Source organism: Clinocottus analis, unplaced genomic scaffold, assembly GCF_023055335.1.
Source record: "Clinocottus analis isolate CAN_PGR_092001 unplaced genomic scaffold, fCliAna1.0.p SCAF_17, whole genome shotgun sequence".
In the NCBI taxonomy this organism is placed as follows: domain Eukaryota; kingdom Metazoa; phylum Chordata; class Actinopteri; order Perciformes; family Cottidae; genus Clinocottus; species Clinocottus analis.
The window spans coordinates 11,785,115-11,798,131 of record NW_027175898.1 but is presented as its reverse complement, the minus strand read 5'-3'; the positions used below and the strand labels follow the sequence as shown (position 1 = coordinate 11,798,131).

General features: G+C 42.7%; 1 protein-coding gene across 1 annotated transcript in view; it reads left to right on the top strand.

The window, feature by feature from the left end:
* Window positions 1-3,264: 3,264 nt before the first annotated feature.
* myo10l1 (myosin X, like 1) overlaps window positions 3,265-13,017 on the top strand; it is a 38,655-nt gene continuing 28,902 nt past the window's right edge. Inside the window, exon 1 of the mRNA XM_068580191.1 lies at window positions 3,265-3,780. Coding sequence (XP_068436292.1) covers window positions 3,760-3,780 — 21 coding nt within the window. The 5' untranslated portion in view covers window positions 3,265-3,759. The remainder of the gene's footprint in view (window positions 3,781-13,017) is intronic.

The following is a 13,017-nucleotide window of genomic DNA, read 5'->3' as shown; positions in this document are numbered from 1 at the left end:
CACAATTCACTGCTGAGGGTCACAGAGTCCTCGTGCTGTCGAGGTAATTTAATAGCCCAGACTTTCTAATGTTTGTGTATTCAAACGTGTGTTTCAATGCATGTGTGTGTGTGTGTGTGTGTGTGTGTGTGTGTGTGTGTGTGTTCTATATACATGCATGTTAGATGAGTTGGGTCGATGGCTTTTATAGGCTTTTAGGTAATCATGGCCAGCACAACCCATTCTGTCTTTCCACTCCAGGAATTGTTTCTGTGCATGTCTGTTGCATTTGCTATTGACTTTGATTAAATCAGAAATATGTTCAGAATATTTGTTTCATTCAGCATGAATGGTAATACAACGTTTTGCCAACTTTGAAGTCAACCTATTTATTTTTAACGATGCAATTTTAAGGGGATTCAGATTATTGAGACAGCAGCAAACAACTATTTGCCATTTAGTTTACCTGAGAAGAGGAATAAGTTGTTCCCCCTCTGTGTGAGTTGTAATCCGAGTTTCTCCTTGGCTTGTGGACGTAGCGGGGCCTTGCATGCTTTCAGGGCGTGTTATTGCATGTTAGCTGTCCCGACCCACAGCGTCTCCTGTGAAGCGTAGCACCCACTCCGGTAAACACCGTTAGCTCTGTAGTTTGCACCGTTAGGGTTATTAGAACACTTTGCTGTGGGCCGCCAGCTCAGCCGTCGCCATGTTAAGAGCCATTGAGAGGCAATATAAATGTTCTCAGTCACTGATTTAACAATTATCAAAGTAATCAACTAATTGATTAATCAACTAATCGTTTCAGCTCAACTTCACACTATCTGAATTGTTCCGGTGTGTTAAATCACTCTCATTACTTTAAAACAAATGCTTAAAATAAACACGGTTCGGCTTACACGTTTGCTTTTCACTAGATATTGGTGCAGTTGGGATTCTGCAGCCCACATCATGATTTTATACAGTAAATGCATTGCCTGATAAAAATGTCCCGATACAGGCAGAATATTAATCCCCATTTTTCTCACAAAATGGCCAATGATGTCTGCGACATTGAGAGCGAGACCTCGTTAAATTTGAATGAAACACTTTTTGAGAAAACAAGAGAGATAATTTGAGAGCCATTATGATTTGTAAGTGCTGCTGCAGGGCACCTAATCAAGCGGACAATGTCATAATCTCTGTTAGTCCTGTGTCAACAAACTGCTTCTGGTACCTGAATGCACCACTGCAATATAACATTTGCAATTTTTTGGAGTACATGTTACTAAATATTTACAGTTACTATAACCATTCTCTGACAATGAAACACCAAACTATGTTACAAGGCCTCTGCTTTATATTACAGTATGTATGCAGTACAGTTTCAGATTAAACATAACATATTTTGTGTGTCTGCATCCATAAAGGTTTGTATGACCTGAACTAGTTTGTTTATTGTGTCACTGTAATAATGTTGACTTAATTTTTGGAGATCTAGTGGTGGGTATGAGGAGAGTTTGGTGACCAACAGGACGAGGGGTTTCTGTTACGCTGGTTTATCTTCATACACCACTTTTGAAGTTTAAGACAACCTTTCTTACTGTTTAGACTCCAAACAGTAAGAAAGGTTGTCACTCTAAACTTTAGAGTGAGCACGAGTGTGCGATGAAGTGTTCATGGTCTGTTCTGCTGCAGGTTTATCACAGGAGTTCTCCTTGGAAGCCACTTCTTATTGAAGATTATAAAGCTCGAGACTCATTTCCTGAGTGTTTGTGTGTGCGGTTCACCCCAACAGGCGGGGTTGGTGGGGCTAAAGCTCTTGAGATGGTTCCCTGATGAAGACGGGGGGCACATTAAATAATACTTCCAGGCATGCATACAGGAGGCCCCCTCTATGCCTCCAGGGCTCCAGGGGGAACAGGCGGAGCTTCACAATGCTTTACCCCAGAGAGGCCTCACCGCACTGGGCTCATGATGACGGCACCTGGCCCCCTCAGCTTGTGAAGAGGAGAATAAAACCACACACGCTTCATATCACATAAACCAGCTGTCTATCCATTTGTATCTCATTCATACAAACGGGTTGTCTTTGGGGACACTGTGTGTAATGTTCCTTGATTTGGGATTTTGTTTACCCCCTGCTATTCTGGTCCGATATGTGTGTGTGTGTGTGTGTGTGTGTGTGTGTGTGTGTGTGTGTGTCTGTGTTGTGAGATATAATTTTTCACCCTACAGGGGCTCTGAGTAACCCTGTAACCAAACCTCCTCCCCCTATGTCAAGAGGGGTTAGCTTTTCTGGAAAGATCAGAAGGAAATCTTAACTCTCTCCCTCTCACTTTTTCTCTCTTTGTGAGATTTTTGATATATATGAATACTGCTAACAGCTCTTGCCTCAAGCTAATTTAGAAATAATTTCAGTCAGTGTGTATCCACTTGTCAATTCATAATTGTACTTTTCAGGAATCACTTCTAATGTATACTAGGCAAAGTTAAGCATATGGGGGACATACTTTATTTATACTTTTGTAAATGGTTTAGAACTTGTAAAACTTTATTGACAATGAATGGTTCACAACAATGCAAGTCAGCACTTTTAGTTGTTAATTTATTATTACAACAAGTTTGGTTCAGGTGCTCTGCAGCTCTTTTCTAGAAGATTAGAAATCAAACAAGACATTGGACCAAATTAGGAATAAATGAATGTCCCAAAGGAAGAGGCAAACGTGGTTTACATAAAGTAATCTTATTTACTTTTGCATTAATCCTCTTTCTCTTCTTTTTGATGGACATTTTTGATCTGGTTTATTTCCTGATCAACATCTGTAATTGGGCTCTTTCATCTATTCTGGTAGTAACCCACCAAAGCAATGTATTCACCCCCTGGATTATTTTTTAGGAAGGCCTAACAGTAAATAACTGCAGAATACTATTTTTTTCTTCTCCTTTTTTTTTTTATTAAGTGAGGGTTTACCTTAATACTTTTCAAAAAGATGTATTCCCCAACTGAAGAAGAAGAAAAAAAATCCAGATGTGGCCAGCATTGACACCAGCAACAAAACTTCAAACCTATACCACGCTTCATCTGCCATGTGTGCATGTGTGTGCGTGCGTGAGAGAGAGAGAGAGAGAGAGAGAGAGAGAGAGAGAGAGAGAGAGAGAGAGAGTTTTGAATGCATGGGTTTGGCATTAGGCTGTGTCTGCACCGCCCCGTCGGTGTGTGAGGTGGGCAGCACCAAGCTCACTCTGTCCCCGGACTGGTCCTCTCGCTCAACCTCACGCACTATAGCCTACCCACAGCCTCTCACACACTCACACACTCACACACACCCCCTTCCCCCCCACACACACACACACCCATCCACAGACACACGTAAATACACGTGTATACACACGCACACACACATCACATACATACATTGGGACACCGAAACGAGGCAGGCCTGGAAACCCGGGGCGCTTCAAATTAGCGCTCTTCCGACGGATCCCTGGTGTGGACATTTTACTTCTTTTTAAAAAATTTTTTTTATCACAGCCTCCTTTGGATTTTTTTCTCATGTGGCTTTTTTGCGCATAGAGCCGGGACGCTGCCGAGGTGTGTTCGAGCAACTGAGCCATTTCGGAGATGAAGACACACGCTCGGTGAATGGGAAACACCGACACGCAGGCACCGCTACCTTTCCCCCACCCGGACGAACACGCTCACCCTTCCGTCGGCGAGATTTGCGCAGCCGAGACCGGAGCCGGTGTCTGCGCTCTGCGGGGCCGGGCGCGCGACGTCTGGGCGGAGTAGGGAGAAGGAGGATGGAGGCGTTTTTCACAGAGGTAAGCCGTGGATAACATGCCACTGTTATAGCGCCCAACACCGATGACAATGTAAGCATTTCACGGCGTGAGACAGTCGATGCATTTTTGCACCGATGCACGGCCTCGTGTGTAAGATGCGTTTGCTGGTTTTCTCCTGATTTCCACCGTTTCGGGTTTCGGCAGGTGTTGCTTTGCTTCCGTCGACTGGAATCATTCCTCACGTTTGTCCCTACAAACCCCACACGGAATAGGCCTGTGTCTTGACTGTTTGTCTGTGTGTCGATAAAAGAAAAATAAACAGCCCGTTTATTTTATGATCACTGCGGAGCATCAGGGCCCGGCTGCCGGCCGGCGAGGTGAATTAATTCAGAGCAGAGCATGCAGATAAATTGGCCAAACGAGAGCTGACACGGGCTTTTGCATTAATAAAGCTGGCTCTAGGATTAAAGCCAATCTGTCAACGGAGGGTAGACCGTGTTGACCCACAGCAACAGCCCTCCCACACCATGCTGCAGTTCAGAGCCCCTTTCTGAGCTTTTTGGTGCTCTGTCAATGGGACAGAGCAGGGCTCTATGGGGTGGGTATGGGTCGGTACACGGCTAAGAGGGCTATCTGTTTGTGTGTGTGTGTGTGTGTGTGTGTGTGTGTGTGTGTGTGTGTGTGTGTGTGTACGTGGATGGAAGCTAGGTGAGACAAATGGTTAACAACTGGTACTGAATATAAATCAGTGGTTATTAATTCAGCCCAATGCATTACTCTACTGCCTACTGGGGAGGGGACAACTCGCATGCTTTCACCTTCAGCATCCTGGGATTCATCTGACAAAACCATTTTTATGCTTGTGAAATATATTTTTTCATTTCTTCCTCCCTCGAAGGGTCGATGCAAACCCCTCTTACCTCACCCCTCATTTCATTTGGGTTTTGGTCCACAAGCATCATTCAGTGGCACATGCATCCGCACAATGTCATGCAACGCTGTCTTGTCCGCTGACTTTGATGCCAATATCCGTCCTCTTCAAGCTACTTATCCTCCCCCCTCTTAAGTTAATCTGATATGGGTTTAAATGTCTCCCACATTGGCAGTGATGTCATGCCATGTATCAGTGTGTGAGAGTGGTTGTGTGGGTATCTGTGTGGGTACCAGGATCACGGTGAGCGCTGGTGTCCGAGGTCCTGGATGTTTGGGCGGTTGCTGGGGCAAAAAAACAGAAGAGTGAGCAATTGAATCTTGGTAATAATGTGTCATTTTAACAATTAAACAGCTAACAGCTAAGTGCAACAACCACATCTCCTGCTCCATTTCCCATCAGTCTGTGTGTAATATATTGATCATAGCATTGATTCACAGACCACACATCCCAAACATGCACAGACTCTGAAAGCCTGTGTGAGACCTGAAAATGGAGTGACTTATTGAGTTATGATGTTGAGGACTGCAGTCCTGCATAAACGGCACATCTGATACCCTGAAACATGACTTCATGCAGTGGGGTGCCGAGTAATCAATTATCCCGGGGAGTGTCTGTCCAACATCCACTTAGTTTCATTCCTCTGCAATCTTTATCTTATTTCAGTGCGCTCCTCCACTTTTCTCTGTCCTTTAAACCAGAGAGAGAGAGAGAGAGAGAGAGAGAAAGTGAACAGCTGACCTCTCTCTCTCAACCCAGGCAGAAAACATGATAGCTGGCCGACCAGCCAAGCATGAAATGTCAGGTGGCAGTAGTCTACTGTATAATCCCCTCATATTCAAACTGCTTAGGTTAGATTTGGAATATGGTAGTTTCAGATGTGCTCAAAATACAATATGTTTCTGTACGGATAGCTAATAAACCTCATACATGTGAAAAGTTAGAGGATGCTACTGGGGACACATGTTAGAAGAGACAGTGAGAGGCATAAAGGGACAAATCAAAATATTATAAATGGTTTGAATGCCCTGAAGCTTGTTTTAGGCTACAAACTGTTAAACTGTTATTCTGTGTTCAGATGAAAGTAGCAAAGTGTAAAGTACGACTCGTTAACATAAAAGGGCCTGAAGGTCATGTGCGTCTGAGCAAAATGGCATTTTGTGTGAGTGTTTGTGTGCATGTGTGTGCGTGCGTGTGTGTGTGTGTGTGTGTGTGTGTGTGTGTGTTATAGGTCTGGACTCCAGGTGCACAACCACCATGGGCCGATAAGCGGGAGATAGACAGGTGTGAATGTGGAAAGAACAGCTTTGACACATTAGCTCAAGCCTGCCGCTGTGTTGCTGTATTATATCTGACTGTTTGGCCTATCTTTCTGCCATGTCTTTGCCCAGTACAGTTCAGTCCTCTTCTCTTCTCCTCCTCTTCATCCTCCTCCTCCTCTTTGCTCTGGTTTACCTCAGTCTGTATAACTGAACAGGCTGTAAAGAAATAATTTACCACTCAAATGCAATTTGTTGAGTGGCCACTACATACTGAGAGAAGTAGAGCAGTAAGAGTCTCACTGAGTTGATTTCTTTTCATGCTAAGAGCAGTAAAATATTAATCGTATGCATTCTGTATGGATATAAGCTGTGAAACACTCTAAACAAACTCGCGGATCGCAAAGCAGCTTCCATGTTTGAGCTTGAACGGTGTCACCTAATTGCACTAAAAATTCAGTCTTTTCATTTGTGCATTTTGATATAAAACGCTTATAGACGTGAATTTAGCAGTCCATTGATTATGGTCTAAAATAATAGTGGATTTTGTGTGAAGTGCATGCTGCAGGAAGGCTGGTTCAGTGGAGGGAAGGGAGCAGTCACTGGAGATGTGTGACCTATATTCAGCTCCAAACACATTTGTTCTGCTCAGGAGCTGCATCAGCTTTACTTCTCTCTCTCTCTCTCTCTCTCTCTCTCTCTCTCTCTCTCTCTCTCTCTCTCTCTCTCTCTCTCTCTCTCTCTCACTCTCTCTCGCTCTTTCGTTTTCTCTCCTCTTTTCTCTGATGCTCTCTCTCTCTCTCCCCACGGCCACTCACTTGGTGCTTCTCCATCTCAAACCAACCTCTTTCGACGCTGCTCTGCCAGTCTTCCTTTTCCTTTTGGCGTCGCCCCTCTCCTTCCTGCTCCCCCTCCTGTCTCATTCTCCGGCTTGTTCTTCTTGTGTAGGTGTGAGAGTCTAAAGCTCCGCTTCAGTCAAACATTAAAGATGGTTTACACTGCGTGAATTAAACAACATCTCCCAGAATCCCACTTTTAGGTTCCTCTCTATGAAACTTGGCAATATGATTGAATATTTATATTGTAATAAATCGCTACAAAAAGTTCGACAACAGCAAATGTATGACTATTATATATGACATTTTTTAGGAAAGGATTTCTTAGAATTTGAAGAACTGGTGTTACATTTATGCACTTAACTGTTGCCTGTTTGATTGATTAAACTATTACTTCATATAGGGCTCTGCCTAATGATTATTTTCCTTATTGATTAATCTGCTGATTACTTCCTGTCATCAATTTTTAAATCCCTACGTGACGTCTTCAAATGTCTTTTTTTGGGTGGGTTTAACCATCAGTCCAAAACCAAAAGATACTCGGTTTGAATTATATAATAATTGAAATGCAGTAACCATTACATTTTTGCCCTTTAAAAAAAAGAAGACCTAAATGATTAATTAATTGTCTTTTTATTGTAGGTATTCTGAGATTCATTATTCATTTATTCCAAGTTATAAATAAAAAATTAAATTGCAATATGAGTTAACTGTGATTAGTTTGAGATTCATAATGTCATAAATGTGCATTACCCCGCTTTTTTAAATCTCCTAAAACATACGTCTTTTTTGCCACCTTGTACACAGTGAAGTCAATTCAAATGTATATTTGTGTATATCACAAATACAATTTGAGAAGAGAGACAATAGAATAGAAGTAGATAATAAACTCAATATAAAATGAAATGATACAGGGCAGCATGTCCCACAATCCTCTCCACCTAAACTGCATCTCCCAGCATCCACCAGTGCTTAGAGGAGAGAGGCTGTTTCCATGGTGCCCTGTTTCCATACTGTTGCCGTGGAGTCTTGTTGCCAGGGTGTTGGTGGGGGCGGGGGGAGGGTGTGAGATAGGATGGGGGGGGGGGGGGGTAGTGGAGGAGGGGAGGGGGAGGTTTGTGACTGTAGTTTAATCCAAGATCAGAGAGAATGTGATAATTAGCAGACTGCTCAAAACTGGCCTCTCAAAGAGGATTTGCACTGTACAAACACACACACACACACACACACACACACACACACACACACACACACATACACACACACACACACACACACACACACACGCACACAACATTACCAGTTGTTTCTATCTGCTGCCTTTATCCCTGTTTGTAGTTTAGCAGTATACTCTGATCTGGTTTACTTTGGATAAATATTTCATGTGTTTGTTTTGGAAATGAGGACAGGTCAAAAGGTTATCTGTCTAAAGCTTTTATATATTCCATAATAATAATAAAGCAGCCAAACAGGGCACTTGATTCTCTCTCTCTCTCTCTCTCTCTCTCTCGCTCTCTCTCTCTCTCTCTCACTCTCTCTCTCTCTCTCTCTCTCTCTCTCGCTCTGCTGATTATTTTCTCCTTAAAATCGCAGGCATCCCATAAGACCTTTGATTAAAACATAATTAAGTGCTTATATAGAATTGCCCAGCATTGTTTCTTTTTCCCCCCAGATGTTTTTTATTTTTTTAAGCCGAGTTGAATTTCCACTATAATCTCCCTCACTGACAGATGTGACTCATATAGGACAGGTGACACCCCCTCACCCACACGCACACATAAACACATGTTGTTGCTCTCCTTCCAGCCGCCATAATCTGCTGAAAGCCTCGCTGTCCTGATTGTATTATCACCTTTAATGGAATATTACTGACACAGTTTAGGCCCCTGACACAGGCCGGGCTGCACTAGAGGAGACGGATCAGAGAGCTTTATCACAGTGATGCTGTAAAAAAAAAAAACGCTGAAAGCAGCGAGTCCCTTTAAGACACACTGACACACACACACAAGTTACACATGTTGTTATGATAGGCTTCATGAAAGCCGATGCTTCTTACAGGGCTTTAACACTAAAAGTGCACAGAAAGACCATCACTGACACCAAAACGCTGACCTTCACAGCATGCATCCAATGGGATTTTATCATCGACAGGAGGGGGAAGTTATGATGCTGTTATGATTCTACTGTTGAGAGAAATGAAGTAAAAGAGAATTTTGTGCATCCATAAATTGAACCGAGGTCCGGTAATTAAAAGGTATTGTCTCACAAAAGATAGGCCTGGCTCCCTTTAAAAAAAATATGTAATTGATTTGGTCTTTTCTGTCATCTCGATTAAAAAGAAGACTAACCAACAGTGAATACACCAATTAGGCTTCTTTTCTAAAAACAAACATGGCAGTTATTAACTTGAAGCTATCACACTAGTTGGACTTAACAGCAACTCCACTGGAAAGCACCATAAAACAACAATTACAGAAACAAGCCCTCCATCCAGGATGAACAGGAACCATATTGGCAGGAGGACCCTCCCCTCCCCTTGATTACCTCACATCAGCACTTAACAGCCACACCCACTCTCCTGTAAGACGTCCTTCATTGTCGGGGGAGGGGGGGGGCAGAGCTTGGTGGAGCTTGATGGCTGATTTTAGCATAAAAATGTTAAAAACAATACATCTTATTTGCCAGATTCATTGCCGGAAGTATCAAAAAAGAGCCAAAACACAGAGAGGTTTGGAGAACAGAGCTGCATTGAAGACATCATCATGCTGCATTATTAATGGCTGGTTGTGTTTAGTGAGTCTTGGATGTGCCAACGGCCTTGTTTTAACATTGTGGTTGAAGTATCACTAATGAGTTTAAGAGTTTAGCCAAGAGAGACTCCTGACCTTTAGTCTCCAGAGATCCTGCGTACTCCCACCTCCACGCTGGTCTGTAGTTTCCTTCCATTAGCTAGTGACTGGTCAGCTGTTTCTGTCATAATTTATTCATCTGTCTGTCATTCTGTGTATTCCTCAGTCTCCTGTACTTTTCGCCGTTGGCCCCATTTTCTACTATTATGTATTTTGTACTACAATTCTCCCTTTCCCCCCAGTTCCTCGCCCCTGTCGGTCCCCTCTGTTCTCCCTTTAGTCGATGACAGACAGGTTGTCACACTTGCTTCCCGTGGGTTTCCTCTTTTTTCTCTCTTTCTGTTTTTTGTCAATCTTTATGTCCTGAGACTCCGTAAAAGCTTAGTATTTTACCCCGGGACTGTGCTGCTTTTCTTTTTCTGTTCTTTACCTTTCATCCTTACGAATGTTTAGCCCGCAAGCCACATGTCTGTAGTGATGGTACTACTGTCGTATCTCATGAATCACTCACACACAAACACACACACACACACACACACACACACACACACACACACACACACACACACACATGCAGGCGTCTGGACTGAGAGCTCGAGGGATACTCTCTTTTGTATGCTCAGTAATGAAAGATTAGGAGATGGTCAGGATTTAGTGAATAGTGCTCCCATTTATATATGATAATACAATCAACCCTGCTTACCTCCCTGTGCATAGAGGCCTTTATAAATGGAGGAAACAGTTTGAGGAACAGTAGAGGTTTTGCATATTTTATCCGTAGACTGCTTATAAGAAGTGGCCGTACAGTCACTGTGATGACAGTGACACCCATTCGTAACTGCCATTTTGAGTTTGCCCCGTTTGCTCTTGGTTTTTGGTCGTTGCCATCAATTCTTTTGCAACCGTAAGTGACACAAGAGACTGGAGTTATGTACAAACTAATGAATGAATGAATAAGACACATTTAGGCAACGAAAATGATTACAATTAACTTTCATACACTGAAAAAGTTGTCAGTCAAAACCATGGACAACTCCCGGACTGGGCAATACCCGTATAGTAACCTGTCAATCACAAGGTAACCACATCCAAAAATATACTTTATTGCCCTATTTAACTGTGTGATTCCCATTTACTAAATGAACATCATGCTGTATTGAAGAAGACTTTAAAACTAACGATTAAGACCATAAACTCATGTTTATAATGTTTACTGAGGTAAGAGTGAAGTTGGGTCATTTTCTCATAGACTTCTATACAACCACTTATTTTTGCAACAACAAGAGTCTCCGCTGATGATGAGTAATAGGAATTCAGGCTTAAGTCACTTCCGCAGCTTCGTCTGAACACAAATTACAAACCATTTATTCTTTATATTACTTCTTATGATTTAGAGATGTTCTACCTTTGGGTATTCTGTTAATGATTTCTTGTGATAGACAATTCTTCACACTTCCCTTTATTGCGTTGTAATGTACATGGTGATAGTAAATACAGTTTCTACCAGTCTGTCTTTGTTGAAAGTATCCATGATGTCCTAACAACGACTTGAAAGACAACAAGCATCGCAATCATGTTCTCAGAAAATCAGACAAAGCAGTCAAACAATAAGCAAAAGTGTGAATTTGGTTATTTAATCAATTTAAAATGGCACCTGCTTAGCTGTCAGCACAATAGTTCAGTTTAATAATCATCCGGTCAGGTGCAGAATGAAATCATGCCTGAGTGAAGGGAAAAAGCTAACAATCATCTAATGTATCGCGCATAAGGATTAAACTACTCTTTCAGAAGCACCAATCATTCTTTCTAACATGCACCAAGAAATTCTTTGGATGGGATGTTTTGGGACTTTTTGTAACTGTTGTTGGTCAGAGAGCAAGGTGTAAGTGTAAGACCTGTGCTCAGGGGTCATGTTTGAGGATAAAGTGACCATTGAGGGTTAATGGAGCTTGACGAAAAGGTGATGGACAAAGCCGGAGGCCGCAGTTTGACTGCAGTTTGGTTTGAATTTCATAGGGAGAAACGGAGAAGAAGTGTTTTCACCATACATGCAGTTCTGAGCGCACAGAACTTGTTGTCATGCATGACCATTCCGGTCTGTCTGGGCCAGTAAGAGAAGGGGGAAGGGAGGAGGAGCACGAAGGTGTTGCCGGGTGTGGGTTGTAATGCTGGCAGGTCATTTATAACCCTCTGTGTCTCCCCTCGCTGCGTATTCCCCAGGGATAGCGCGTGGCTCAGGCAAAGTACATCGACCAGGACAAGAGACCAATTTACCTAAAGAGGAGACAAGAATGCCGAGTCAGACAAAAAGCTAAAACATGCATTATGTTCTTATTTGCGGACAGCATGAAGAGACAGAGGGGAGATACATTGGAAAGGTCCCACTAGTCCAGTATGAGAGGTTTTCGTGGGGGTCGGAGGTCATTTTACCGGTTGAAACAGGATGTAGTGAAGTGCTTGTGAACTGTGAGCGTGAGCCTCAGGCCGAGGCGTTCATCGGGTCAAGTCACGGCACCGCCGTCACTATAATGGCTTTGTGTGCTGGAATCTGACAGGCAGACGAGCCGGAGTTATGGACGAGACAGGCCGGCTGCGGTGAGAGAGGGTCGAGAGGAGGGATGAGGAGGGCGATGGAGAGTTACTGAGGGACCAACAGCACAGAGGCTCTTGAATCTTTCAGTGAAATCCGATGTATGAGGCTTGTTCGTGCATAGATTGGAGTGAATTCGCATGAACTGTAAGATGCAGTGAATATTGTGTGATCTCAGACTTAAACTGTCCTCGATGAGGCAAGCTGGTAACAAGAGGAATTGATATAACAATGTTCACCGTCTGACTTTAGCAGTAGCACTAAAGACAAAGTGTAGTTCTCATCATCGGATCTGATGATGCGATGGAGGAAAAGTAGCCAAAGTTCCAACAATTCATACTCAGGGAAACACAAATGTCTCCCACATTTCATGGAAATCCATCCAATAGTTTCATTGTGAAATACAAAGTCAACCTTTGTCTTTGATCACCAAAGTCAATCTGATTAATCCTTTGGGAATTATGGAAGTTTGTACAAAATTTCAAAGCAATCCATTTACTAGTTGTTGAGATAATTCAGTCTGGACACAAAGGGGTGAAGCAGACAGACGTAGCCATCCAGAGACTCTGAGCCATAGATTAGTTTATTCAGCCTGCCTCCTTTAAAATAGTCTTTGTACCTAAATTATTGTATTTTATGTGTTTTTCTGATATTAAAGTGAGACGATAACTTTCAAAAGACAAAGCGACTCACTTAAAAATAAAAAGTTGAATGTTCAAATCTTCACTCTCTCCCTGTTTTAATTTGATATTCTCAAGAGTTTTGCGCCTCACTTGACCAGTAGCCTTTTGTGTACATCTAATTTCTGTTG